The sequence below is a fragment of the Cariama cristata genome, unplaced genomic scaffold, assembly GCF_000690535.1.
Source record: "Cariama cristata isolate BGI_N322 unplaced genomic scaffold, ASM69053v1 scaffold5935, whole genome shotgun sequence".
Lineage (NCBI taxonomy): Eukaryota > Metazoa > Chordata > Aves > Cariamiformes > Cariamidae > Cariama > Cariama cristata.
The window spans coordinates 49,508-77,348 of record NW_009619211.1 but is presented as its reverse complement, the minus strand read 5'-3'; the positions used below and the strand labels follow the sequence as shown (position 1 = coordinate 77,348).

Sequence of the window (27,841 nt, the reverse complement as noted above, 5' to 3'; positions counted from 1 at the left end):
AATATAGTTTTCCATGTCTGGGTGTCTGATGTAACAGAGCTTGGGAGTAAGGCCCAACACAGGTAATGCCATGGAACAGCCAGTTTGAAGAAAGTGTATTTAAGGATGTAACAATTACCCGAAGTGTTAAAGAACTCATTGGTCTCAATAAAAGCAGAGAACAACCTTTGCTAACACAGAGTCTTTCCTAGTGTCCTCAGAAGTTTCCTGAGGGCCTTATCAGATACTTATTGCACATTCAACGTTTGCGCCTCCTTTTTCTCTTTTCAGTCTGGTTGAGACCTCAGCATCATCTGCCTCTGCTCAGTGGGCGTTCCAGGAGGCTGTTCACAGCTTTGAGAACTCAACTAGGTGTCGGCCAATCTCTGAGACGCTGGCACAGCCTGAAATAAATAGAGAAACGAAACATGTTGGTGAGAGAGAAAGGTCTGTGGATGAAACTTGAAAGGCCACGTCTCTGCATCATGGTCTAGTCTTATATGAGCCATATGGGGATAGGTTGGTACTTGGGGTGCATTAGGAAGAGTGTGGCCACCAGGTCGAGGGAAGTTATCCTCCCCCTCTACTCTGCTCTGGTGAGGCCACATCTGGAGTATTGTGTCCAGTTTTGGGCTCCCCAGTTCAAAAAAGACAAGGAACTACTGGAGAAAGTCCAACAGAGGGCAATAAAAATGATGAAGGGACTGGAGCATCTCCCTGATGAGGAAAGGCTGAGGGAACTGGGTCTGTTCAGCCTGGAGAAGAGAAGACTGAGACGGGATCTGATCAATGTTTATAAATACCTTAAGGGCAGGTGTCAAGAGGATGGGGACAGGCTCTTCAGTGGTGCCCACCAACAGGTTAAGGGGTAACAGGCACAAACTGAAACTTTGGAAGTTTCATCTTAAAATGAGGAAGAACTTCTATACTGTGAGGGTGACAGAGCAGTGGAACAGGCTGCCCAGAGAGGTTGTGGAATCTTCTTCTCTGGAGATACTCAAAACCTGCCTGGATGCAATCCTGTGCAACTTGCTGTAGGTGACCCTGCTTTGGCAGGGGGGCTGGACTAGGTGATCTCCAGAGGTCCCTTCCAACCCTGACGATTCTGTGACTCTGTGTTTCAACAGCTCACTCACAGGAGTCCTGCTCCTCAATGGCATCTTCAGCCTTGAGGTTAAGCACCAAGCTTCCCACACAAAAAGAGCTAGAAACATGAAAAAAAACCCTATCCTTATAACAAGTTCAACAGAGAGCCATCTGATCCAGCCAGAAGTGAAAGGCAGACAGAAAAGACACAGGGACTGCCAACTGTCAAGTGACCAGAAGTGGAAATTTGCATTGCTGTTTCATTTGGTCAAATCTAGGTGGAATTTCGCAGCCCTGCCAAAAAGGTCCCAACCTGCTACTCTTGTCAAGTTCAGTACCCTTTTGCATGCGAAGAAGTATGAAAGCCTCCTGGAAAAAACCCTTGTAGGAATCTTTACTAGTTGAAAAAGTAACCCCCAAACCCAGCCTATTAAGAAATGCCCAACGGGATTTCAGTTCCAATCTCCCAGTCAGTGTTGCTATCCACTTGAGTTCATGGTCGCTAGAGCGCGAAAATCTTTAAAACCTGATTTGAAGTGGGATAAGACCCTTTGCTGATGTCTGAATACCTCTGCACTGGATCTGCAAGTCATACTTGTTCATGTATGAAACTGGAGTTTGCACTGGGCTGTGCAAATTCGCTTTTCAGTGAGGGAGTCAAACATGGCAGTTACAGGTAGGAGCAGAAGTGAGAAAAACAGAATGAGGAACAACAGTAAAAGGTTGGAGGACACATGGCGGCTTTTAAAGCATGCAGGATGCAGAGATTTGAACCTGCACCAACGGACTGTATTCTCTAATACACAGAGAAAAATTCTGCATCCATTTTTTTCCAAACTTTTCACACAGCAAAAAAATTGGTTTCATTTTACCCTGGTAAATATTAAATTAAATACTGAAAAACATAAGCTGCAATTCCTAGCAGAACAGAAATTCCAAGTTTTGCTCAGCTCTACTTAGCAGTTTTGTGTCTCTTTAATTGGGTCAGAAAGCTGCTTTAACCTACTTCCTCCTTGCAAGCTTCATTGCTATGGCACCTGAATTGCCAAGTGGTTTCACAGGAGGTAAAGAATCACCTTAAATATAGCAACTAGAACCAGCACAGTACGTGTGGATTCCCTTTTTGTGACCCATCCATCAGACTTCGCATTTTAGATGGCTTGCATGCAGAAACCTCAGTACCACCAATTACAAACAACCTGCAAAATTCTTACCAGCTAAGGCCATCGACAAACGAAACTCATCCTGCAAAATTCTCAAAACATCTTGAAGACCTTCTTCACCCTGCTCCAACAAAGAAAGCAGTCAGGGTAAAAGGAGCACTGGCACAGAGCAATGCTGCAGGATGCTTGCGCTGTGAGAGCTGGGACAGTCCCTTAAGTCCGTGCCAATTCCAGTCTCTCACACAGATGAATGATTAAAATGATATGATGGATGTGCTCAGTTCATCACAGATTAATTTAGATGCTTTTCCTTTTGTGATACATCTGAACAGGGAAAGAAAACAAAGCTGTTTTTCACTTCTGACATTTTCTAGCTGGTTTTTTTCTTAGCTTTCAGTTAACCTCCACCAATGGGCTTGTTTTAAAATGTCAAGCCTTACAATGCTGACAGTATTTTATGAAGTAATGAGAGTTTTATATATGGTACAGCTTTAAAAAATTTAGTTTACTCAGATACCAGACTGAATCTTTAAAAATAGTACACTGTGTGTTTTCCTCCAAGCAAGTGACACCAAGAAACTCAAAATCCAATGAAATATTCATATGATTTTGATCTTACTGTAAGATATCGGAGGATTTTTTTTCTTTTTTCTCTTAGATTTTCTTTTTATTTCTTGCAATAGAGAATGCTTTGGGTGCAGACAATGTCAGTGCTTCTTCATGCCCTTCCTCTCTTGTATGCTAGGGTAATGCCACAGAGATACACCTTTAGGAATACTCTATGGAATATAATACCAAAGCACAGTTGAACTCAAAACATCCCACCTCTTTTCTGTTTGCATTCTGGAAAAAAATGCAGGCAACTCACAGCAGCACCCTTTTCATGTTAGGCCCTTTTTCTCTGTTTACTGGCAAGAGAATTTGATTTCTTGCTTAAAGCCCAGCTATTGGAATCCACAGCAATCACACCACTGGACAGGAGTCTCATTTAAAAGACAGGAGATGTTTCTAAATCATAAAAATGAGTATTTTTTTCTTCTAGAGAAAAGCTTGAAAGCTCCAATCGAGAGGCTGAAAAGAAAAAAATTTAGCAAAGCAAACAACTGGTATAATTACATTTTAATTTTAATTATATTATGTCAACCTTCTGCATCAGAAGCCTAATTCATGACTGTGGATCATGGAAATACACTAGCAGTTAAGAAGCAGCAAAGCTGGAGCTGAGATAGAAACAGCACGCTCAGGCACCTACAGGACATGGTTGTGCTCAGTCTTATCCAAAATGTTCAGATGTCAGTGGGATGGAGTTCTGTACGTATTTCTGAAGAATTCATAACACCACTATGAAACTGCTGTATCAAAACCATATATTGTTTCCAAGTAAGCTGACAGCAAATAAAATTGTCAGACTCATCTTTGTGGCAAATAAGCCTGCCTCCAATATTCAAAAGCACTGATGGTCTTGAGTCCTACAGTATTTTAGCACCAAACTGCAACACCAAGAAATCAGCTCCAACAAAACAATGTTATCAGCTTCAAAATCATATCTGAAATCATAAGTCAGCAGTATTTTTAAATCACAGAAAATGTCTGGTTTTGATTCAATTTGGGGTGTTTCCACTTAAAATTCAGCAAAACCAAAAAAAAAAAAAGGGGGTAAAATGCTTCACTGGTGAAAACAGTCTCTATGACTTTTAAATAACAACAACAGAGTGTGAGAGACTATGAGAAATAGACATCCAAACTCAAAGCTCCTTACCTTGTACGCCAGACCCCATAAAGCTGGTCTTCCAATAAAGACACATTTTGCTCCCAGTGCCAGTGCTTTTAATACATCACTTCCTTTTCGTATTCCACCATCTAAATAAACTTCGACTCTGCCTTGTACTGCCTCCACAACCTCAACCAGAGCATCAATCTGCAAAGAAGCAGACACTCTCACCTTGAGGTCAGCTTTTGATTCCAAGAGAAAGAGAAGATATTCCAAAGAGACAGGCAGGGATGCAATGCTTTAATAGCATACCTTCTTGAAATGAGATGTGACAGTGCATCACAAACAGCTCAGCACCAAGAGCTGAGAATAAACTGCAGCTCCCTGTTCTGCTTGCCAGACAGTTAATTCCATTTTCCAGTGCTTTGCTTATACTGATATTCTTTGCTAGCACTTCTGATGAGTGAAAAAGTAACATTTTCACTTGCTTGCTGAAAGATTTTAAAAATAAATTTCAATGGAAATAATTGTCATTAATATCTTACTATCATTTGAGACAATGATGAATGATACAAATATTTGTAAAAAAGGCTGATGTCAAACTTCTCCCTGCTACTGTTCAAATTGCCTAAACTTACATTTCAATCTAATCCTGGTGACCACCTGTTGAAAAGCCTCCTCAGACCCCCTAAAGCATCTATGAAGGATTTCGTTTGCTATGTGGTACATCACCAGCATATCATTTCCCCCAGGTTAAGTCTCCTGATTCCCTAAGGTCTTTTCTGCAGAGCACAGCGCAGTGCCCGGCTGGCAGGGCAGGGCAGTACCACGCAGAGATGCTGGCTCTGGTCCCAAAGGCAGTACAACCGGTGGCAGGACATTGCACCAGACCTCATTAACTCCCCTTCGCAGCAAGCCCAAAGGTCTCTTTTCTGCAGTCTCTTATACCCTTTTGTCTCCTTTTCATCTTTTTAAGTAGAGCAGCTATAACTAAGATTACTAAGTAGGTTTTTCCAATTGGTCATAATTTTTTTCAGAATTTCAGACTAAAAACTTTCAGGCTGAAATTTTCCAGGAGTAGCTCAGCAAGAGCAGGGACAATAGCTTCTGCTGCCAGGCTTGGTATCAGAGGAGTAGCAGAGCTGAACTAGGTTTCTACTGGTTTGTCTGTGTATGTGAAGAAACTTTTGAGGTTAGAAGAGCAGTTTAATGTGGATACCATTTCTATTATTATGTCCTTAGCATTTAGAATTTTTTTCTTTATTCATTATTGTCAGTCTTGACATGGAATAGAAGAGAATTCCCTGGTAACGATTTTTATTTTACAGAGGAAACCAGAGAAAAGAAAGTCCGTAAGATGCAATGCAATACAGAACTGTAAAATAAGAACAACTGGAAAAACCAACAGAAGCCAAATTAAACCAGTGAAATATACATATGTCCAAACAACCCATGATTTCTTTGTACAGATTAAAAAGCAGGGGAATTTTTCCCCAGATAAGTTATCCTTTTTCTGGCTCATGAAAGTCAATAAATTCCCATTTAGACTTGACTCTGTAAATATGCAAGCAGACCTCTCACTAAATCTAGCTGCATTGTTTGTGCATGTTTTGGCAGATGTGAACAATGAGAATACATTATGCTGTCATTTGTACATTTTTGGTTCCAGAGCTTCGTTTTATTTTTGCTGCAGTGCGCAAAGAGTACGTGTGCCCTGCACCAGCTAATGAAGACACAGGCAGAAAACTTTTACTGACTTAGGCCTGTAGTTTATCTGCAGTTATGGGGGTTCAGTGCTGCTTACAGAACTCTCCCAAGAAGCTGAGAAAATACTTCAGTGGGTAGTCCATGCCAAGGCACGCATCTTAGCAGTTTAAAGCTGAAGTACATCTACACACATCCACAGCCACGCAATGAACACACAAGTCCACCAGAAGCATATATACACAAAGATGAGCATAGAGATACCCAGGTTAGCGCCGACGTGCATACAATAAACACTCATGGGACATCCGTTTTCTCACTTACAGTGGCAGGTCCTCCATCCAGTTGCCTTCCACCATGATTGGACACAATAATTCCCTGAACTCCATGTCTCACTGCCAGCTCTGCATCTTCTTTCGTCAAGATGCCTTTGATGATGATGGGCAGGTGAGTCAGGCTCCGCAGCCAGTAGATATCGTTCCAGGTGACCGAAGGATCCAAGCTGTTGGGTGGCAGTCCGTACTCAGAACGATCATCTCCCTACAGTCCCACAGGACAGAAGGAAACCTCATCTGAGCTGTAACAATACAGAGGCCCCTTGAAGTCTTGCCCTGCACTTGAATGGATTAATTAAATTTGCTGACAGACATGTTCATCAGCTCCGGAAAGCACGTGTCTCCAGAGGAGAATAATTACAATGGGGATGGAGATCAGTGTCTCCAAGGCAGCTGGACTGGGATTTTGAAGCCAGAACCCAGGCTGGCAGAGGGTCAAGCCAGGACGCTGCAGAACCAGAAGGGGAAAAGATACGCCCTGGGTGCAGCAGATGCCAAAGCAGCAGTTACCCAGTGGTTTTTGTCTCATGTGGTACACGCCAGCACAGTGAATGAAAGGATGGGCTCATTTTACAAACCTCAAAGGCTCCTTCCAAGTTCTTCAGTTTCATGTGGGGAGGAAGGCGGAAACCATTGCGGACATCGTCACGTCTTTTGCCCGTGTAGGGCAGATCTGCGGTGAGGACAAGGCCCTGGAAACCCAAGGCCTCCGCCCGTTGGACCAGCTGCTGGGAAACTGCCCTGTTGCGGTGGATGTAGAGCTGGAACCACTGGAGGCTGCCGGGGGCGGCCGTAGAGATCTCCTCCAGTGTGCAGGTGGAGTACGTGCTGGCAATGTAACAGATGTTCATCGCTTTGGCCGCTTCAGGGGGTATTGGAAAATAATCAGAATCAAAGTCATTTGAACAGTCTTGCCAGACATCAGGTACAAAGTTATGTACTGTTTGCAGAGACCACCTGAACTCCTGTTTTACATATATCCTACCAAACACACTGCTCTACCAATTGGCAAATATGCCCTCAGAATTAAAAATGGCTAGATTTATCATGCACTGTTGTGGGATCATGGTTAAGAAAGCAGGAAAGGGAGAAATAATTTATGAAGTTGTGCTTTCATTTGCAACTGTTTTTTTTTAAAAAGCATGAACTTTGTCTTTATGACTGTATCCTCGCAGGAATGTGCTGTCAAATGTACCCAGTGTACACAGAAACACACACAGGAAAAAAGACATTTCTAGGGGTCAGCTCTCCAAACCCACCACAGGATTTGGGTAGAGCAGTTATCCTTTTCTCCAAGGGATAAACTGTTCTTAACCAGTAACAAGGAATTTATAGGCTGAGTCCCATCCAACTCTTTTATGTCCTATCTAGAGCCCCCAGGTCTGAGAACCTTGCGTGGTTCTTGGTGTAAGTCAGAAATGTGTCCACTGCCTCCATCTTAAGTTTGCAGCAGCCTCCACAGGACTGATCTAGTAATAGTGGTACCTGGAGAAGCACAGCAATGTCTATACAGCTTCCCAGGGTCATCCACAAAAAGGGGTGTCAGAAAGTAGGAAAGGAGTTTGCCCCTTCAAGCCTGAAGATTTTGCTCAGTCACACTTCAAGCCATCCTAACAGCTTCTTGAGGCTTTTCCCTTTTTTGCCACATGACGACAAAGCAAAAGAGTACCTCTGGCTGTGCTTTTCTCTCCATCAGGCCATGCTAGCTGGTGGAAGCCGGTAGGGGCAATTCCTACAGGAAAGCTGATTTCAGCTCCCAGGAGCTTAGTCCTAATGTCCATCACGGATACATCCCGCAGTATACGTGGCCGGAAGCGAATTCTGTAAGGCAAAAAAAAAAAACTCCTTCAGGACAGTAGCTGTTCAGTGGCTTTTCTGAAGTTTCATGGAAACCATGTCTTCATTTGCCTATTGCAATGCAGGAATCCGAGTTAATAGAGAAAAGAGCATATAACAAAGGCTCTTTGTCCTTTCTGTTCATTTTTAGAGGTCAATTCAACCAGCAGTTCAGCCACTTCCACTTGTCATTAATCCTATACTCAGGCTTACTGACCACAGTACATAATTTCTGCATTTCCCACCTCAGATCTCTGGGTTTCGTTCTCCCACTGTCCACCCCACAGATTCCTTCTACTCGCAGCCCAGTCCCAGGTCGCTGCCTTCTGCTCCACCATTCCTATGTCTGTCCTCACTGTACCTTGTGCCTGCCCTCACTCTCTGCAGCACGTTCCCCAAATCCCATCCTACCTACATGTAGGCTTCCTGCTGTTCACCGAATGCTCCCCATTGCATCTCATTCTGTTAGAGCTACTCATCCCCTTTCCTGTCATACCACACCATACCATACCATACCATACCGCACCTTAGCCTACCCTACCCTACCATTTGCCTATACCCTCAGCATCCCTTGTGCCTCATACAATCTGTGTCATATTCAGGCTAGCATCAGAGCATACAGCGCATGTCATTCAGGTAAGTGCATTTTCTTGGGGACCACCTTGAAAGGACAAGGTGTTAGGTATCTTTGCCTGTGAAGTCCAAACACTTGCACAAAAACATAGTTTAAAAGCTTCCAGTACAACAACTCTCATTTCCTCCACATTACCTTTTATATGCCAGGATGTTTTCGTCTCGGGTGCTACAGTCATCTGCTCCAGCTGCAAAAAAATCCCAAGCAATCTTGGGTAAATACTTTTTAGCATAAGCTTCGAAGTCCGAAAGACACACCATAGCCATTGCGGAGAGGGGGTCTGGGAACCTTGAAGAAAAGAGTAACATGGAGCAGAAATTAGATCCCTGAACAGTCATTCTCTCTTCCAGGGGCTCTAATGTCACTTAATATAAACCTTGGAACCATCTGCCTTGTAGAAGAGCTGCTGAGAGGTTGTCTCAGGCTATCTTGCCATTCATCCTCTCCCCTAGTATGAGGAAAACTTGCAGATGCAGAGTAGGAAGAAGCTTGCCTCTCTGTACCTCTCTTTATTCTGTCTTAAACAGAAGCCTGAAGAGGACATTTTAGGTCCTCTGCTATTTTAAGGCACAGCAATTGTGTAATGCTGTCATAAATTCCATCTTAAAGCTAGCTGGGTTATTTGTTCCGCTAATTCTCCTCGAAGGTTGTCCCAGAACATCATTTTCTGGATTACCCCTTAGGACGACTCCCTGACTGAACAACTGGTTACAGCGCGCAGTGACTAAACCCAAGCTCATGAAATCTGGAAACAAGCAAATACGGAGTCTACCTCTAACCTGCTCCAGCATGAATGCATTGTAAAACTATGTCCAGACTCTGAGTGCAAGTCACTGTCAAGGCCAGCATTGTGGAAAACCAAAGTATTTTCTACAGATCTTCATTTCTCTTTTGTAACAAATGTCTTCTGGACGTTTGCATTACATACTGGAGCACTGATACATACTAAAAAAGGCGCATACAAAATTTGGACAAACTATGAGAAAACACTGGCAAAAAGCAGATTCCACAATATGAAACACGATTCTAAGAACTATCCTCAATCTTTCAGGGAACAGAAGTGACGTTGTATGACCCAGATGTCTGATCAAACCAACATAAATGCTGCCTAGCAAATGCCTGCACGTACATGCTTTCGAATAGCCAGGACTAAAAGCTATGCAAATTAATGTTTTAGCAAACCATGCCTATGTGTGAGGAAACACGTACAAAACACAGGGAAAATCAATTTGCTATATCATTTATTGCAATTACTTCCGCAGCTCTGATTAAGACAGGCGTTTTGCAAGGAATATGAAAACATGAAGTTTTAAAACAGCTGTGGCTTGGTCTAACTTTTCTAAAAATGTACAGGAAGAAGTAAATATCCTAGTTTTCAGGATTAGCCTCCCACTGCAGATTATCAGGGGTTGCAATCTTCACCAAAACCAGTCCCACGTGTCCAATTTACACTTCTGGCACAGATAAACACACGGGTTATGTACACAGATCCAACCTGTCCAACTGCAGACATAGATATCGCTCGCTGGCTGAGGTGCCTGTGTACACACTTGCAAATTAGGACTCCTAATTCTCTGCTAGGAAAGAACCCTAGATGAGGGACTCCTTGGAAGATGAAGAAATGTGACTGATTTCTCCATTATCGTTTTGTCTCCTCTGACAGGCGTTAGGTAGCAGGTGGCAGAAGCATGCCAGGCCCTCTCTGTATGCCTTCAAGACATCAAACACTGCTGATAGCCCAAGTCCTCATATATCGTACATTGTGATATACCATAAACCACGTATCATGACTTCTGCTTTTCCAACTGTTAGAAAGGTCAAAGCCAGCAAGCACAAAAAGATAAACCAAGTCCTTTCATGGCAGAATAAATGGGAATTTTAAACAACCCAGGTCCAGTCCTCACTGTCTCCCAATTCAGACTTACTTTGGGTTTCAGGGCGAGCTGCAGGAGGTGAGACCCTCTCCTTCCAGTTTACCTGCAAACAGGATGTAGAGGAGGTCTTTTCACTGAGTAGCTGTTGTTTCTCTGGAGTCAATAAGCAACCACCAGAGATTAAAGCTCAGTCCTGCAGTAAACTTTGTACTGTTTGTATAACACTAACTCTGCTTTGCTATCAGGTGATTAAAAGTTCCTTCCAAAAAACATGCATCACCTTGTCAGCAGCGCGATAGCCTGGGACACAGCATGGGAGCTGTGCTCTTCAGCAGTGGCTGAAGGCTGTGCATTCATTTAGGGAAGCAACAGTATTTCAGGGGTTTTGATTGAACTCTAAACTGTTGGTAACTTGCTGCTGAATGGGCTACAAATCCCACCAAAATTATGATCCACAGACAGCATGAGTCGTTACAGCCCACAGCTACAGAGCCTTGAATCTTTACCATCAGGTGTGAAAGAGAGGTTTTTTTGCTTCCTACAGTATATGAACAAGTACCCCTTTAAAGGGCTCGAAGTGCTCTCACGATCTGGTTGCTCTCCCACTGGCCATGCAGATTCCCTCCACCAATCCTACGCCTTTCCTGCACTTGGAGCTGGTGAGACTTCTCTGTGCTTCCCTCTGTCTCCCCTGCTAATCATTACAAACTGGGACAGAAGTGCCAACAGATTTGTGACATTGACTTAAATTTGCAAAATACAAAAAGTAAACACTGGACAGTTTTATTTGTCTTTTGGTTTTTTTAGCCTTTAGGGTTCATGTTTTCAATTTTTCCATGCAAGCATGACAGCTTGAAACTTCGAAATTTACTAACCGAAAATTGAGATATTTTTCTCATGAACATAGGATACCAGGTGCAGAGGGTGAGGCAGAACCTTGTGAAAACATTCCCAAAGTTTTACCTGTATTGTTGCCCTCCCAGCCCAGCTGGGGCAGCGAGTGAGCCAAAGGAGAGGGAAAGATCTGGAAGCTGAACAGAGCTGCAACCTCAGGACCTGGTGTCCAAGAGGCTGGTCTGATCCAGGACTGCAGATCTGATGTTCCTGACAGAAGAAATCCCAGGTCACTGACACCATCTGTGCAGCTGTAGTGAACACTTCTTCTTCTGTTAGGCGTATTCACCAGACCTTGCCCAAACTCTACCAGGCATTATCATCTATACTATTGTCTTTTTGAAACTTTAAATTCAACCTTCAGAGCTCGTTGTCTGCCGACAGCACTGTGAAGCCAGTTTCTTGCACCCAGCTATGGATACAGGTGTCATGAACAAGACAAGGTGTGCACGCTTAGCTGGAGTGCCTGTGAGCTCCTCGGTCTGATCTCCTGCCCAGGACGAGCTGTGCAGCAGACGGCCTTCGGGTCGCTTCCCAAGAGAAGGGCAAAGGGTCATCTCTATCTGCACACAACGGGGTACATGCATCCCTGGGAAGGGAAGGGAAAAAGGGAAGGGAAGGGAAGGGACGGGCACCAGGGACTTAAGCCAGGCCAATAAAGGGAAGGGAAGGGAAAAAGGGAAATCCTGTGCTCATTCTCCCTCCACTAGATGTCAGCTTTGGGTCATATATATCCATCTGTGTTGGTAATAACAACAACAAAATCAGTACTTGATGGCACATCAGGCACTAGGGCCTTAAAACTGATATGATCACACCAGAAGAGTGCCTGCTAGTATGTTTGGAAATCTTCATTCCCTGTGTTTATTCTTAACATTTTCTGGTGCACAGCATAGCAATAAATGTAGTTACATCTGCTCTGGCCTGATCTTCATTTCAGCCTACAAGTTATCTGCAGGGTCCTCTGTCGTATTTCTTCTTATGCTGATCCCAGTATTCCCCTACTTTAGGGATGCACATTGCAGCCAACCCACCAAACCATAAAGTTTATGGTTTCATGGTTATCATAATTTTACATGAATTAAAAATAGTCTGTGACTACTGTATTTTGGATCAGGAGAGGGGAAAAATCTCTACTTTTGTGCTGTGGCTTTTAAGAGATTGTACTTTGCATCCAGATATTTTCACTTCCTTCAGCAATGGACTCAATTCAAAGTAGCGATGACTTCTTGTCCCATAAGTAGTATTTTCTCTGATACTAGTAATCTTTCTGATTTAGCTGTGAAGCTCTAAAGTTCTAAGGAAATCAAAATTTGCCACAGACGTAATGTCTTTTATTAGAGCCTCTGCTATATACTTGAAAAAAGTGGACAAGTTTTGAAGATCTGCAGCCCTTTCATTGGTATAAAATGAAAGACTTAAGATGAGTCTCTAAAGACTTTGCTGGAAGCCTTGCTGCCTTCTTTTGAGAAGTAAAGAAAATAATACAGGAAATACTCACACATCTGGTCCAGCCTTGCAGGTAGAGTGTCAAGGAGTTAACAGCCAAAGCTGGATTTTTGCACTGATCTGCATAGCTGGGGTTTTGCAGTTGCTTACTTTTCAATACTAACAGAGTCAAAGGCTCGTGAGTCCAAACACAAAGATCCTGTGTAAATCTGTGCTCCAGTTCCTATTACAATCACGATGCTCATTGCTCCAGTTGGTTATATTTGTTTGCTTTTCACAGACAGCAAATTGCCGTGGGTCAAGCTGACATCTGTCTCACCGATGCATCTGCTAGTGGTGGGTTCAGTCTGGGACTTTACAACACCGGTGAAGAATCTGGTGAACTCTAAGCAATGTAAATAACTCGGATCACATAACAGTTTGCATACAGTCACCACTGGTTTTCCTTGTCAGATGTCTTTCTTGGGCATATGCCCCATGTTTGGAAGGAAAACACTTTTTCCTTGCACGTCAGTCATGCAAGAAAGTTTTCCCAAAACTAAATATTTAAATAACCATCCCTCTATTATAGGTGGAGATGGCAGCAAATCTTATATTTAACATTGCCTAACACTTTCGATTATAAGACCCAGTTTTCAGTTGCTTTTAATTTTGTCATATTTTAATCATTCTAGGCTGAAATTTTCCATCCTTGGTCTCTGTGTTGGGCTGAATTTTTTTGGTGACATTTCACTGAAAGCTGGGTAGCAACTTCCAAGAATGAGGTTAGTGAAAAATATGGTGGTTGGCCCATGCTGAAAATGTCTTACAGTGGTTTCACTGCAGTTCAGAGCTTTGTGCAGGGGCTTGAAATGAGCGGGGGCTGATCCCTGGGGGCATCAGCCTGTACTTGCTGGCCACACAAAAATCCAGCCGGATATGACCTAGCTGTAAATCAGTGTCCCCTGCTTGCACATGCTCAGCAGAGCTTGTCTGAAATCCAGATGTTATCCTCACTGAAGACTTGCCTAGTGCAAAGCATGCATCTGCCCATGGCCAAAGGAACTTAGAAAGCCCCAAATAGGAGCAGAAGGCAAAGAGCTGGTCGCCCCCGACTCTCCCACCCCCCATGCCACCCATGCTTGGATTCAGCCTTAAACAGCGCTTGAGGGGAGAAGGAAGAGAAAAATAATGGCTCAAAAGAGGAGCTGCAGGACAGTACCTAGGGACAGGCAGGGTGGGATGTGCAGCGGCAACAAGGTCATAGACAGAGCAGATGGGAGGAAAACAGGACAGGGACATGCCAGGATGACAGGACTTCAGCGGGATACAAGAATTAAGGGAAGGGGACAAATTTCAGGAAGAGGCAGAAGGGGACAGCCCGTGACACACTGGGCAGAAAGAGTTCGAGGAGACTACCAAATATTTGGCTGTTCTTTCTGTAACCACCTCTGTCTCCAAAACCCAGAAGAGAGCTTGATTTATTCTCAGCATTACTCTGTGGAATGACAAATAGTTACGGAGCCCTTTGGGAAAATGTGTCTCATCTGCCCGCAGTGTTAGATTCTCAAAAAGGAAAAGTGTTTCCCGCTAGCAGATGACTCCTCTAGCTCATGCGGCAGGGCTCTGTACTGTGTGTCTGGAAGTCCAACCATAAAAAGTCTCACATCTCCTGTGTACTGTCACATGTGGTAAAATGTCATTTCTGGGTCTTTCTTTCTGGTTTACCTAACGTGCCAATATGTCACGTAACTACAAGTCTTCCCATGAGGCAGCTGCATCTCACTTTGACATCTATATCACCATTAGAGAAAGGGCCTGAAGCCGATGAGGTTTAGCTAGCGTGCATCAATGAGCACCGAGCTCTGCTAAACCAGTGACAACAGGGCACAGTGAAATTGCAGGATGCAAACACAGATTGAGTCTGGAAAGAAACACTGAGGCTGTGAGCGTTCAGAGCTGTTCTTGAGATCACCAGCACACTGGTCCTAACCTCCGTGCTCTGCACCCTTGGCTGTAAAATAGAGTTGAATTCGTTACTATATACAGCACTGGTTCAGGACCCTTCCTTTTTGGCTGGACTCTGCAAGAGCTAGTGGACTGAGATTGCTTGAAATAAGGCAATCCAAATTAATGGACATGTTGGGAAAACCATGCATCATGGGATCCTATCCCAGCTGCCTCACACTGCCACTATTGCCTGATGTGGAATCTCTTCTTTTTCCTCTAGAAAGTTTAAGTCAGAAAAACAATAATCCTTTTCCCTTGCAAGGTGCAGGGATCCTTTCTGTCCTCTCACAAGGTGAAGAGAATAAAGCACAGTGGACTTTCCAAATCCCAGGCTGGATTTCCAACTTCATCCCAATCCAAGCCATGGCAGGACCTTTCAGCTGACAACTCCTCTGGTGTAGGGCAGTCTACCTCTCTCCCGCACCATGTCTGTCTTATCCTCCCTGGACATGGCAGCTTGTAGGTGGAGCACAATGTATCCCACCGCTACCTCTCTCCCGCACCATGTCTGTCTTAGCCTCCCTGGACATGGCAGCTCGTAGGTGGAGCACAATGTATCCTGCCATCCATCAGTCTGGATCTTCGTACATCTGTAGATTCTCTCAGTAACCTGAATTTTGGTTGTATTCTTTCTTTCATCTCATCCTTACCCTTTTTCTCCATTCCTCCATTCCCTCCCCAAAAAATGGGAGAAACCAGGAGCATGCTCTGGGTCCTACTGTGGAAGTCTGTTCCCTTGCAACTCTTCAAGTGAAGAAGGTCTGGAGTACTTTATGGCACTGAAGAGAGATGATGCAGTCTTTTCACCAGGTTACCCCTCTTCATAGAGATACTGGAGCTGCAGACTCTGACACTAGCAATGCTGGAATCAAGCCAATAAGTCAGGAGGAAAGATCACATCAGGGTTTGATGTAGGAGACCCACTTACCATCGTGTGAGGAGTCATGGGCTGCAGATAGCAGGGAGGGAGCACACAAGCAGGGCCACAGACTGAGCATACAACCATAAAAAAGAGATTTCAGAGAACAGTTCCAGAGACATTTAATTATTGCTGGGAAATGCTGAAGGAGGGAGGACAATGACTGTATATTCTCAGTATGAAAACATACAGCACTGATCATCTCAGACATGTATCTAAGACTACCATCAAGCAAATAACTGCACAAATAATTCTAACCTGCAGTATGTATGCAAAACAGGGGTAAGGGTGTGAAGTGAGCAAGAAAAGAGTTAGGGAAGAAGGGCTGCAGATGCTGTGTTTCCCAGAACACTCTTTGGTTCTTGCTAGCTGCTGCCAAAGCTGCCTCCAAAGACATGGAGCTCACACAAGGTCCAGCAGCAGAGGAGCTCAGGCATGACTCAGCTTTGAGTTTTCCCTTTGGTTTTCACGGGAGGCCATCCCTCTTAAAGTCAGGGAGTCAGAGGCAGCTGGATATGACATTAATCATGATACACCCTTACGCAGGTTTAACTATAGATTATTTTGTCCATAACCTTACCTGGCCTACTAGGCCAGCTAGGCTTGTGTAGCTGCCTAGCCTTTCTCTTCCTTCTTTGCCTTGTTTTTAAAGTACCATGGTACTGGCAGTGAAAGAAGTAGGTCACTCAAATCCACAGGGCACAATAAAAACAGAAACAAGAGGTACCTGGGACCTGTACCAGCCTGAGATGAAGAGCACTCTGAGCTTGATGTCCCACTTCCATTGTATAAGCTGGGCAAAGCCCTGGTAACTTCTACCTACAGTGGGAGTGATGCTGCTATCTCACCACCATTTGGGAATAAGTGAGGACTAAGTCTTTACCTGCCATTGCATAACCACCATAGAAGAATAGAAAAGTAGGGTTGAGAGAAGAAGCCATCTAAGCCACTCCTCTTCCTGAAATCAGAATCAGCTATACCTGTGCCTGTCTCCACTCATGGAGATTCCACATCCTCCAAAGAAAACCAGTTTCATTGATTTACTACCCTCATCACAAAGAAAATTTACAGATGTTTCACCTGGATCTCTCTTCCCATAATTTAAGCAGTTACCCACCCGTAGTGGACACAGAAAAAGATTCACTCCCATTCTCTTTATGTCTGTCTTTAAAATATTTAAAGATCATTGCTGGGCCACCACCTCTATTGTCTTTTTTCTAAATCAAGCTATGCAAATTCCTTTGGCCTTTCCTCATGAGCCATGTTTTCTAGATTTCTGGTCACCCCCAGTTCTCTCCTCTGACTCTCCAGCTGTTCCACATCCTCCCTTAATTAAAGCACCAGAAACTGGACATGATCCTCCAGTTGAGTCCTCTCTCGCCCTTATCCGGGACAGAGCAGAAAGAATATGCCGGTACTCCTGCTTATTCGGCTGTGATGATAGAAGAGTATTTTTGTGTTCATCACTCAGCAGTATGTTCCTTACTCATTTCTTCAGATGTGCCATTCCATCCTGAGATAAAGAAAGGAGCCAAATGCTTTTGTTCATCTCTTCCAGACAAAGCAGCAGTCTCATCTCTTTTCCAACTAGGATAGGAGTCAGGCTAAGGATAACAGAAGTCTGAAACCCCAGAGATCAACCACCTAGCAAAGAACTCTTGCTAAAATTGTTGAGAGGAAATAGATGTCATAAAAAGACTCTATCCCAAATATATGAAAGACACCCTAATATATCCAGGATGTCTCCTTGGAGAAACAGAGACAGAGAAAACCTGATATGATATATGACATAAAGGAGGCCTTTGAACAACAATGTCAACAACAGTCTGTGTCGTGAAAGGTCCACCTCAGCCTTGAGATTTTGTGGGGATGGAAGGGCAGAAAATAAAGGAAATTTTCATGACTTTCAGTCTGAATGAGAATGCGGACTCAAAACCACAACTGAGAGCTCCTTTTAGCCTTGAGACTGAATTAGTGTCTAAGCTGAGCCTAGGACTCAGGAATCCCAGAACTGATGCCTTCAGGAAAGTAAAACTGTACTGGTGCTTTGGAAGTTGGTTTGTCTATAATTTTTAATGTCTAGACTCCCAGTCCAGATTCAGTCCCCTCATGAAAGCAGAGGATCTGTTCTCATGAGGCCTCAGCATGGGATCAGAGGGCTGCCCCGGTTGCAATGATCCCAAGATTGACTCACTTCAGAGGCAGTCCTCTGGCTGACACAAAGTCCAAGAGTGGGGAAGAAGCTAAGTTGAGGCAGCGTGACCCTGTTTCTACATTGATCTGTGAAACTTTCCACTGAGAGGTTTCTCAGTCTTGCAGCAGCATTGCATGCGGTTTTCAGCTTGGGACACACTGCAGCCTCCAGATTGCTCCCTGCAATGCTGCTTTCTAGCTCATGCACAGCTGATGATGGATAGCTAAAGGCAGAAGATGTTGTTTTCCTAATAAAACTGCATCCTAGTTTTTCCAGGCTATTTCTCCAGTTTGTCAAGGTCATCTAAATAATTTCAAACCCTTCCAGTTTGTAGTATGTAGTATGGAAAGACAATAAATATATTCTCCATTCTGTCATCCATTTGATTGATTAAAAAGTTAGCAATAGAGATCTCAGTCAACATATACTTCTAGGCTAACAGTGCACTATCAAGGACTAATCTCTGAATATACTTTTGCCACACCTGCTAAAAATTGTACATAGCCAATATTTCCTTAGCTTGCTTCTGGGAAGCTTGTATGAGACAATGTTCGAAGCCTTACTAAAGTTGTTAGATCTTTCTGCTGTTCTTCACTATCCGCAAATCCTGTCACAGAAGCATATTAGATTGATTTGGTATGATTTGTTCTTGATAAATCCATACTGGTTGCCACTCACCTTGTAGTTAACTTCTAGAGGCTCAACAGTTGGTTTCCCTAACCCCTCATTATTGAAAAAAGTAGTAAGAGGCAACACATTTATCTCTGCACTCCATGATTCCTCAAAGATAGCAGCTAATAGTTCTGGCATTGTTTCAGACAATCCTCCCAGTATCCTAGCAGGAATTTCATTAAGTCCAGCTGATTTGAAAACATCCAACATGTCTAACTCTCTTCCATGATATTGCTTGGTCTTGCAGCAAATTGAAAACATTCTCAGACATTCTTAGCAAAATGAAGGCCCTAGACAGTCATTCTGAAATGAAAATATTCCCTAACAGGCTGGAAAACCCAGGTAGTTGGGGAAAGCTGATAGGTGTGGAAAAGCCCAGACTCAGCATAAGTACCGTTACAAGGAAAAAAATGGGAACATTCTGAATCCTGAAGGAAAGCACAATCCAGAAAATGCAAGTAATCCAGCAGGGAAAGGGAAACAAACATACTGCGTTTTATACAAGGTGCCAATAAAAGAACTGAAGTAGTGGTACACTCACTTCTACACAATGTTTGAAATTTAAAAAATAAGATGAGGAACCAGAATGTCTGATCCAAAACACAGACACTGATATACCAGATATATTGGAAACCTGGGGAAAGGAAGACAGTCAATGGGACACTAAACCCAGGATATAAAGTACGCAGTAAAGATAAACTGTGCCAGAGGCAAAGCAGTGCTCCGCCTTATTGAAATCTCATCATCAAATCAAATTTACAAGCTCACCAACTCAACAAGTAACATCAAGTCTTTACAGGTTGAAATTCCAGGCCTAATTAAGAAGAATATAGTTATGACAGATAACGTACTAACCCAGGATAGTAAAATGCCTTGAACTTCATAAGTTGAAAGAGACCAGAGGCAGGAAAAACAGTAGTAGCAGGAGATGTCAACTGCCCTCCTGTAGACTGACAAATGTCATGCCGGGACATGAAACAATGATGACATTTTTGGGCTCTGTCAGCAATTATTCCATGGAGCAGCTGATTAGAGAACCCACAGGAGCAAAGGCAGTCCCTGGCTTTGTGGCTTTAGCCCTTCCAGTGGAAGCTCCACTCTCTGACACTGACCACAGAGGACTTGGCTTCACCAGCTCTACAGGAGCACCGCAGGCCAAATGCGCCACTGCCATTGTCCTCGGCTTCAAGAAAAGCTATGCAGAAATGAGGAAGCTTGTTAAAAAGAAGCTAGAAAGGTCAGCAAAGAGAAATCCTAACAAGCAGCATGGAAACTTCTGAAGAACACCAGACTGGAAGCATAACACCGCTGCGTATGACCTATTGAGAAAGGCCAGAGAATAGATTAAAGGAGGCCGGCACACATAAAGAGCCAAGTAAGCAAGTTTATTAGCAGTAAGAAGGCATTTTTCAAAAAGATGCCTATTGTATCCAAACCAATAAAATGAAATGAATAGTGTAGTCAGGCAGATTAAAAGCAAAATCCTAATTAGGAAGGCTAAAAAAGAGTTTGAGAGAACTAGCTAAGGAAATCAAAACTAGTACTTCATCAAAAATGTCAAGAGCAAAAAACCTGCTAGAGACTCTGCATGGCCAGCTAGTGATAAGGCAAAACTCAGAGACAATGAAGCCATTCTGCATTGCTGCTCACTGGGAAGAAATGGGGGAATTTTTCATAAGGGAAAATGCAGAGGGTTTGTCTGAAATCAAAGCAATTGTAGATGAGACTATGTTTCAAATAGACACAGTGAAAATTAAGAAATTACTGGAGCCAGATGATACCTAAAAGAAATCAAGGATGGAAACACTAAATTACTAATGACAGTGTGCAATCTCCCACTTGAAACCTCCTTGGGACCTGAAGACTAGAATGTGGCATATACGAAGCCAATCTTTAAAATAGGTCCTGAGGGGCATCCAGGGAAACACAAGTCTTATGCTTCATAATATTTTTTAAGCCTAGAAAGGCAAGCAGTGCAGCTCCAGAAGACCAGGGTGTGCATGTGTGAGAGGGTTAATTCTGCTCTTGACAAATCATTAGTACTAGAGAATTCATTGATATGTGAAGATATAGGATATAGGTCAAAAGAGTCAAAATTGCTTGTGTAAAGAGAAGTCCTGTTTGAGAGGCTTCCTTGGACGTCTCTGAAAGGATCAGCAGCAGAGAGGTGAAGAAGGCCCTGTAGACAGAATCTGCCTTGAAATGTCCCTCGGCAAAGGCTGCTAAGTACACTAAGCAGCCAAAGTATAACAAGGAAAATCCTGAAAAATAATTAATGGAAATAAAGGAAATAGACAGTAGGGATAAACATTTTCAGAACAGACAGATGTCACCAGAGAAGTTGCACAAGAGTCTTTGCTAGGGCCCATGTTTAACTTATAAATGGCCTGAGGCAGAGCGTGAGCTGTCAGGTGACAACATTAGCTGGTGGTACAAAGATATTCAAGTTAATGAGGACAAAGGCAGACTGTGAAGGATGGTGGAGGGATTTTGGATGACTGAGTAATGAATGAATAAATTCACAGGTGAAATTCAGTGCAGATAAGTACAATGCAATGCATAGGAGGAAAAGCTGCCATTTCTCATACGAATTGATGACCTCGTGCTGACCATTGTCAATAATGGATGAAACATAAGGGTATAATTCCATTAGAATGTTAGCTCAGTGCTCAGGAGCAAGTAAAAAGCAAATCAGAAGTTAGGAGTTACTAGGAAAACAACAGAGAACAAAACAGTGAATAACACCATGCCCATATATAAGACCATGTTAGCCCCAAACTTGAATCTGTGTGCAATTCTGTTGTTACCATCTCAAAAATGATATAATGGAACTGGAAAACATTCAAAGAATGGCTACAAGGATGATCAAAAGCATGGGGTGACTTCTGTAGGAGGAGTAACTCCATAGACTGGAACTTTTCTGCCTGGAAAAGAAAAAGCATATGAGAGTTCTGCAAAAGCCTGAATGGAATGGTGATGATGCATTACGATAGAGTGTCTCTTCCAACTCAAGAACTAGGGACAACAAAATGAAGCTATCAGGAACCAGGTTAAAAACTAACAAAGGGAAGTGGATTTTCATACAAGTAATAAAACCGTGGAGTACTTTACCCAAGGATGTTATAGATATGAAAAACATACATAGATTCAAGAAGAGACTAGAGAAATGCTTGGAAGTGCACTACATCAAATGATGTTAGAGAAAAAGCATCAAGATCAGGAAATCTCTGGAGCTAAATTTGTTTGGTGGTTAGGAAAGCGTTATTAATGCCTCACCTGTTTTTGCCCTTCTAAAGGCATCTGCTATTGTCATTGTTGCAGAGAAGCTACCAGGCTACAAGGATCCTTGATCAAAACCAAAAGAGCAGTTTTCATGTACCTCTTTCTTATATAGAATCATAGAATTGTTTATGTTGAAAAAGACCCTTAAGATCCTCAAGTCCAACCATAAACCTAGCACTGCCAAGTCCACCACTAAACCATGTCCCTAAACACCACATCTACACATCTTTTAAATACCTCCAGGGTTGGTGACTCAACCACTTCCCTGAGCAGCCTGTTCCAGCACTTGACAACCCTTTCAGTGAAGAAATTTTTCCTAATATCCAATCTAAACCTCCCCTGGTGCAACTTGGGGCCGTTTCCTCTTGTCCTATTGCTTGTTACTTGGGAGGAGAGCCCGACATCCACCTCGCTACAGCCTCCTTTCAAGTAGTAGAGAGTGATCAGGTCTCCCCTCAGCCTCCTCTTCTCCAGGCCAACCACCCCCAGCTCCCTCAGCCACTCCCCATCAGACTTGTGCTCCAGGCCCTTCACCACCTTCGTTGCCCTTCTCTGGACTCACTCCAGCACCTCAATGCCCTTCTTGTAGTGAGGGGCCCAAAACTGAACACAGCATTCGAGGTGCTGAGTACAGAGGGACGATCACTGCCCCGGTCCTGCTGGCCACAGTATTTCTGGTACAGGTGAGGATACTATTGCCCTTCTTGGCCACCTGGCCACACTGTTGGCTCATGTTCTGTCTCATATGGCTGTCGATGAACACCTCCACATCATTTTTTGCCAGGCAGCTTTCCAGCCACTTGTCCCCCAGCCTGTAGCGTTGCATAGGGTTGTTGTGACCCAAGTGCAAGACCTGACACTGAGCCTTGTGGAACCTCATACAATTGGCCTCAGCGCCCCAATTCAGCCTGTCCAGACCCCTCTGTAGAGCCTTCCTACCCTCAAGCAGATCAACACTCCCATCTAACTCGGTTTTGTCTGCAAAATTACCAAGTGTGTACTCAATCCCCTCGTCCAGATCATTGATAAAGATATTGAACATAAATGGCCCCAACACTGAGCCCTGGGGAACACCACTTGTGACTGGCTGCCAACTGGATTTAACTCCATTCACCACCACTCTTTGGGCCCAGCCAGCCAGCCAGTTTTTTACGCAGTGAAGAGTACGCCCGTCCAAGCCATGAGCAGCCGGTTTCTCAGGAGAATGCTGTGGGAAACTGGGTCAAAGGCTGTCAATATGGTGTCAAGAGCACTTTTAGTGATTAGTCTGGGGTGTGCACCATAGCTACATTCAGGCCAGGAGCAACAAACAAGGGTCATCTTCTACCTTATGTACACATTATCAAAGGCCCCCTTGCATTCAGCCTCTTCACTATGCCTTCACAATCTAAGTATGCAGTAGAAGGTACTGAGCTGTCTTCTCTCTAAATAGACTTTCAAACTCCTCTGTCCGGCTGTTTTCAACAAATGGAAAGATAAACATTCTTTATAAACATGAGCTGCAAAAACAGTTACTAGTTAACATCTAGTTCCTTAAACAATGACAAATATTTTAACAGTTTATATCTGTCTACGCACAACCGCTCGTCATCGTTAAGCCTGCATTAGCATCAGTTCTGCCGTCCAGCCTGCATTTCTTGTTCAATTTCATCTGACCATGCCAAAGTGTCACAAATGCAATTCCAGTCCTAGGCTCCGTTCTACTTTACCATCCACCTCCTTCCTGATCCAAATTTTCCTCTTTTCTTCGTATTTATGTATAATGGCTTTGCAAAAAAATTGGTTGTCAAATGTATATACTTTCATACTATCCCACAATGGTAAATTATCAGCCCTGAGAGAACAGAAGGAATTCCTTGGTTTTAGTTTGTTTTGTTGAACTGATTTGCTCCATTGAAACAGGGCACAAATGACTCCATTTGGCCAACTCTCCTACTAGATTATTAAAGAACTCTTTAGAATGTAGTATCTACTACACTGAGAAATTTGATTGACTGCCGCATTTCCAGTGTGGTTTTGATTTTTTTTACATGCACCATTTATTTCTCATCATTTTATTTTATTACAAACGAAAGCTTGGGAAAAAAAAAAGCAATCAGTCTTCCTTAATTAAGGGATATCGTTCCCTCTGGTGAATCTGTGGAGAGCAGGAACAGAATAAACTTCTTTTCATTTCCTCACTGGGAGTATTAAATGCAATGTAGCTAATTTGTCTGTGAATTAAATTACCAGCTTTTTTCCAGCTCCTTAATGCTGTTCTTATCTTTTATTTTACTGTAGCAGGGGAAGATGCAGTATATGCTAGCTGAGGTATAATGGAGGGAAAAAGCTTTGCATTCTACTTGCTTTTTCTGGTATTGAATTTCTGTAACAGAGAGGTATATAGAGAAAATAATAAATGTAGCTGCTCTAGGAATCAATTTCTTATCAATCTTCTCAGCCTATTAAAAAAAACAATTCTCCTTTAGACGTCAAACTTACAATGAGGTTGTCTGAGAGGAATTCTTATTTTTCAAATGTAGCATTCTTCCTCCATTTACACAGATTTCATGCATGGCTCCTATCAGCCAGAAGGGTCTATGGGAGTAGCTTTAAAAAACCGGCCTCTCTCAATGCAGATCTGGAGCCTTGGCAAGATTTGCGTGAGGGGGCTGTTTGGGGCAGGTGTCGGTGGCGGTGAAAGGGACCCTCAGGCTGGTCTGAAGGACACCAGAACTTCTTTGCTGTGCCTAGATTCCCTCCAGCATCTCCAGCCTTGTTCCATCCAGAAGCAAAGGCAATACTATCCTGCAACCAATCAGCTGTCCTGATGAAAAGAAATATTTCTTTAGAGCAAAAAACTTACAGAGTAAACAGGTTTTAACCTAGCAGACCGACATATCTGCTTGCAGACAGAACCTGCTGACAGTGCTGTACATTCGTCTTCTCTCCTCTCCTCTGCTCCGAGGGCTTTTTAACTCTTCAATGTCTTTTCCAGCTGTGTTGCTCATGAAGCCTGAAATTTGGCTGTTGCCCTGTTAGTTTGGAGGTTGGTTGGAAACATTGCTTACTTGTTGGCTACTGCATTGCTCTCCTGCTTACTTTTCCTCCAGCAAGGCCAATTCTTTCCCCAGTGAAAGCATTATAATCTCAAGTATAGTAAATCATCTCACTAATAATGTCACCATGAAATTATTATATCTCATTATTCTTAATTAATTTGCAGTGTTTCCATACTTTTCCCCAAGCTCCATGCTGGAGAGAAGAGGATATACAGACTTTCTCGGAGCAGAATTAAGGATGCACTCCAAGAAAGACCCTAGGGTAAATTTCAGTTAAAACCATGATCCATTCTTGTCCCTAATGTCCCATGTTTGGGCTGTATTTTACATGTGGCAGAGTGAACATTTAATATGTTTATACCAAGTTTAACAACTCCTTGACCGTTACGGAACAAAGAAAATAAGACTGAATACATTTGTTACACTTGCATGTGAATTGATCGTGTAAAAACTTTCTTGCCCTATTTACTCTAAGAGGTCACTAAAAACCATCTTGATATGGAACTTGGTATTTCTGTAAGCAGCCCTTCTATGGTCTGCTGTTACACTTTTCCGTTACACCTATGTCTGCCTATTAAACAGCTAATCAAATAGACTAGGCAGATAAATATGTATTTATATATTATATTTTATGTTTATAGTTCTACTTGAGCTCTGGGTCTCCTTTTACAAGCTTTCTTAAATGGCTGAGGAAAGCAAGGCCTTTATGACCAGGAAAAGCCTGCAAAGTGTAGGTCGTGATTTCCATACTCTCCTCAGGCACCAGCAGGCTAGCTGACCTTTAGCAATTCACTTCTCAGGATGTTCTTTCACTTGGGACTTCTATTTTTATCAAAGGACAATGTCCTGCAGGATAAGCTATTTATGCCATCCAAAGAATGGTGTAGGACATTTGACAGGATGCAATTGCCATATATTGGCAAGTAGATGCCTGTTGTGTCAACATTTTAATTTTCTCTCCTTATCTCTAGAAAATTTTACGTATATCCTCCTGGCTGGCCTGTCCTAGACCCAGCACACCCTAAATTCTAGCCAGCCTATGAGATGGAAACTGATACGGTACTGATGGATGGTCTACTGGTAAAGCAGAGAGAGCCCAGATCTGTCCTTGTCCTTCCGGACTCTTGTGCACTGTTCAGGTGTCTCACCAGCTGTGGGTGATCTGGGGTCTCTCATAAGATACCAGCTGTGGATGATGTGGGGTAAAGGGTGCAGTTGTTTCCTGGCAAGATGCATTCAACAAGCAGTGGTGGGAAACTGCATCTCCACCATTAGCCTCTTTACCTGTGGAGTCCATCAGATGTTTTCTCTGCTCTCTACCTGCTCTTCTCAAAGTATTCACATTCAAGGTCTCAGTCCTTATGGCTGTACCCTCTCCAGCTTGAGTCCACCATTCCAGAAATAATCCTTACAACTATAGGGCAGAGTCACGTCAACAAGGTGTCATCCTCAACTGAAAATGGCTCCTAAAGCCTTGTGAAAAATTAGGAAGAAAATGCCTTTTTGCATTTTAGAGGAAACGAAGAAAGAATGAAAGGTAAGGCCAGTCAGTAGTGCCTTGCTTTGGAGGAACTTCTTGAAATGGAAGTTTGAACGCATCTTGTGTAGCTCAGCATCTGGTAGAGTGGAAAACCTGTGTGACAGCTTTGGACCCAGGTCTGAATAATATTTGCCCGTATTCGGGTCAAATGTATTGCATACATTTGATCTTGTTAGGCTCTATGGCTTAGATCAGAGGAAGAACCAAAAAAAAAAAAGAAACAGAAAAAAAAATGGAGGTTGTATCTATCCTCTAGTATGTTCAGCACACTTAAAGTAGCTGAAAAAGTACATTTCTTTTTATGAAATATATATATATATATTTGAAGTCCTTTTCTCCACCTATCCTTTCCTCAAAGAGGTAGGGTCTGGGTTTATCATTTCCTGCTACCAGCAGGCCTATGACACGGGAACAGAGGCTCAAAAATTCTGTTCAGAAAATAAAATAAAAATGCTGTAAGTAATCTACCCTCCACTCATTACAAGGAATCTATATGCTCTGAGATATAGAGCCAGGCTCTTCCCTTTTCTGATTTACACAGAGGAGGTGCACAGCAACATAGCTGTGATGGTTGAACATAGTGAACACAGATGTAAAAGACATGCTGGCAACAGTGGACAGCTAGACCTCCAGATCTCTTTTGAGAAAACACGTATGAACAGCATCAAGGTTACAGTAGAGCAGTCAATACTGCCTTAATATAGCACAAGCCTACTCCCAGAGTCCGTTACTCCCTTAGGCTTATATCCCTTCCATTTGCACAGCTTGACAGTATGAGGACAACCAATGCTGGAAGAATACAGGCTTAGTTTGTCAGCCCACCAAAAGGAGAGGAATAGGTATCATACAGATGGTGTTTACTTAGAGGAGAGGACAGGACGGAGATGCTCTCCTTATAGCTGGCCCAAAATTTAATCATCTGTGCACCTGGTTTCAGACAAAGTCAGAGCAGAGATGTGGTTTTAGTTAGGGATGTAAGCTGCATCACAAAGGCAGAATGTCTATTAGTTAATGGCTAGTATCAGTTTTCATGCCTTTTAAGGCCATAAATATTTTAAATATCAGGGCCTTTTTCTTTCATGTGTCTATCTGTTTCTCTTAAGTGCATTCCACTGCTGTCTGTCCCCTTCTCCTCTGCTCTGCTTTGCAAAAGATTAGACAATTTTGTCTTATGGCCACCTCCAAGCCCTCAGTCATGGAAGGTGTTCCTGGCTCACCACAGGTCATGTCAGATTAATCCGTAATTATTTCATAATTCCTATTAACTTTGAGAGAGGACTTCACATTAGAAGACTGGGCACTCAGTCTCACAAAGATGTGGGAAAATATGACTCACAAGAGGGATCAAGCACTGCCCTAGGAGATATGGATTAATTCAAGAAATGTAGTGTGAAACTGAGACAGAGGTAATACTCCATCTGCCTATAGGTGCCTGGGACTGATACAGAAGCACAAAAAGCAGGCCTGTCTGACACTGTCAGAACAGCTTCTGAGAGCCTCCAAAATGCAGGGTGGAGTCTGGTATCTGCATCCATTTGA

General features: G+C 43.1%; 1 protein-coding gene across 1 annotated transcript; it reads right to left on the bottom strand.

Annotated features, from left to right (window-relative positions):
- Positions 1–327: 327 nt before the first annotated feature.
- On the bottom strand, positions 328–8,714 carry HAO2 (hydroxyacid oxidase 2 (long chain)). Its single transcript, XM_009701144.1, has 7 exons — positions 8,584–8,714; positions 7,648–7,799; positions 6,557–6,840; positions 5,968–6,183; positions 3,988–4,146; positions 2,280–2,349; positions 328–383 (listed from the first exon to the last, which is right to left on the bottom strand). Exons 1-7 carry the CDS (start codon positions 8,712–8,714, stop codon positions 328–330), a joined length of 1,068 nt encoding a protein of 355 aa, XP_009699446.1.
- Between the last annotated feature and the right edge of the window lie 19,127 nt (positions 8,715–27,841).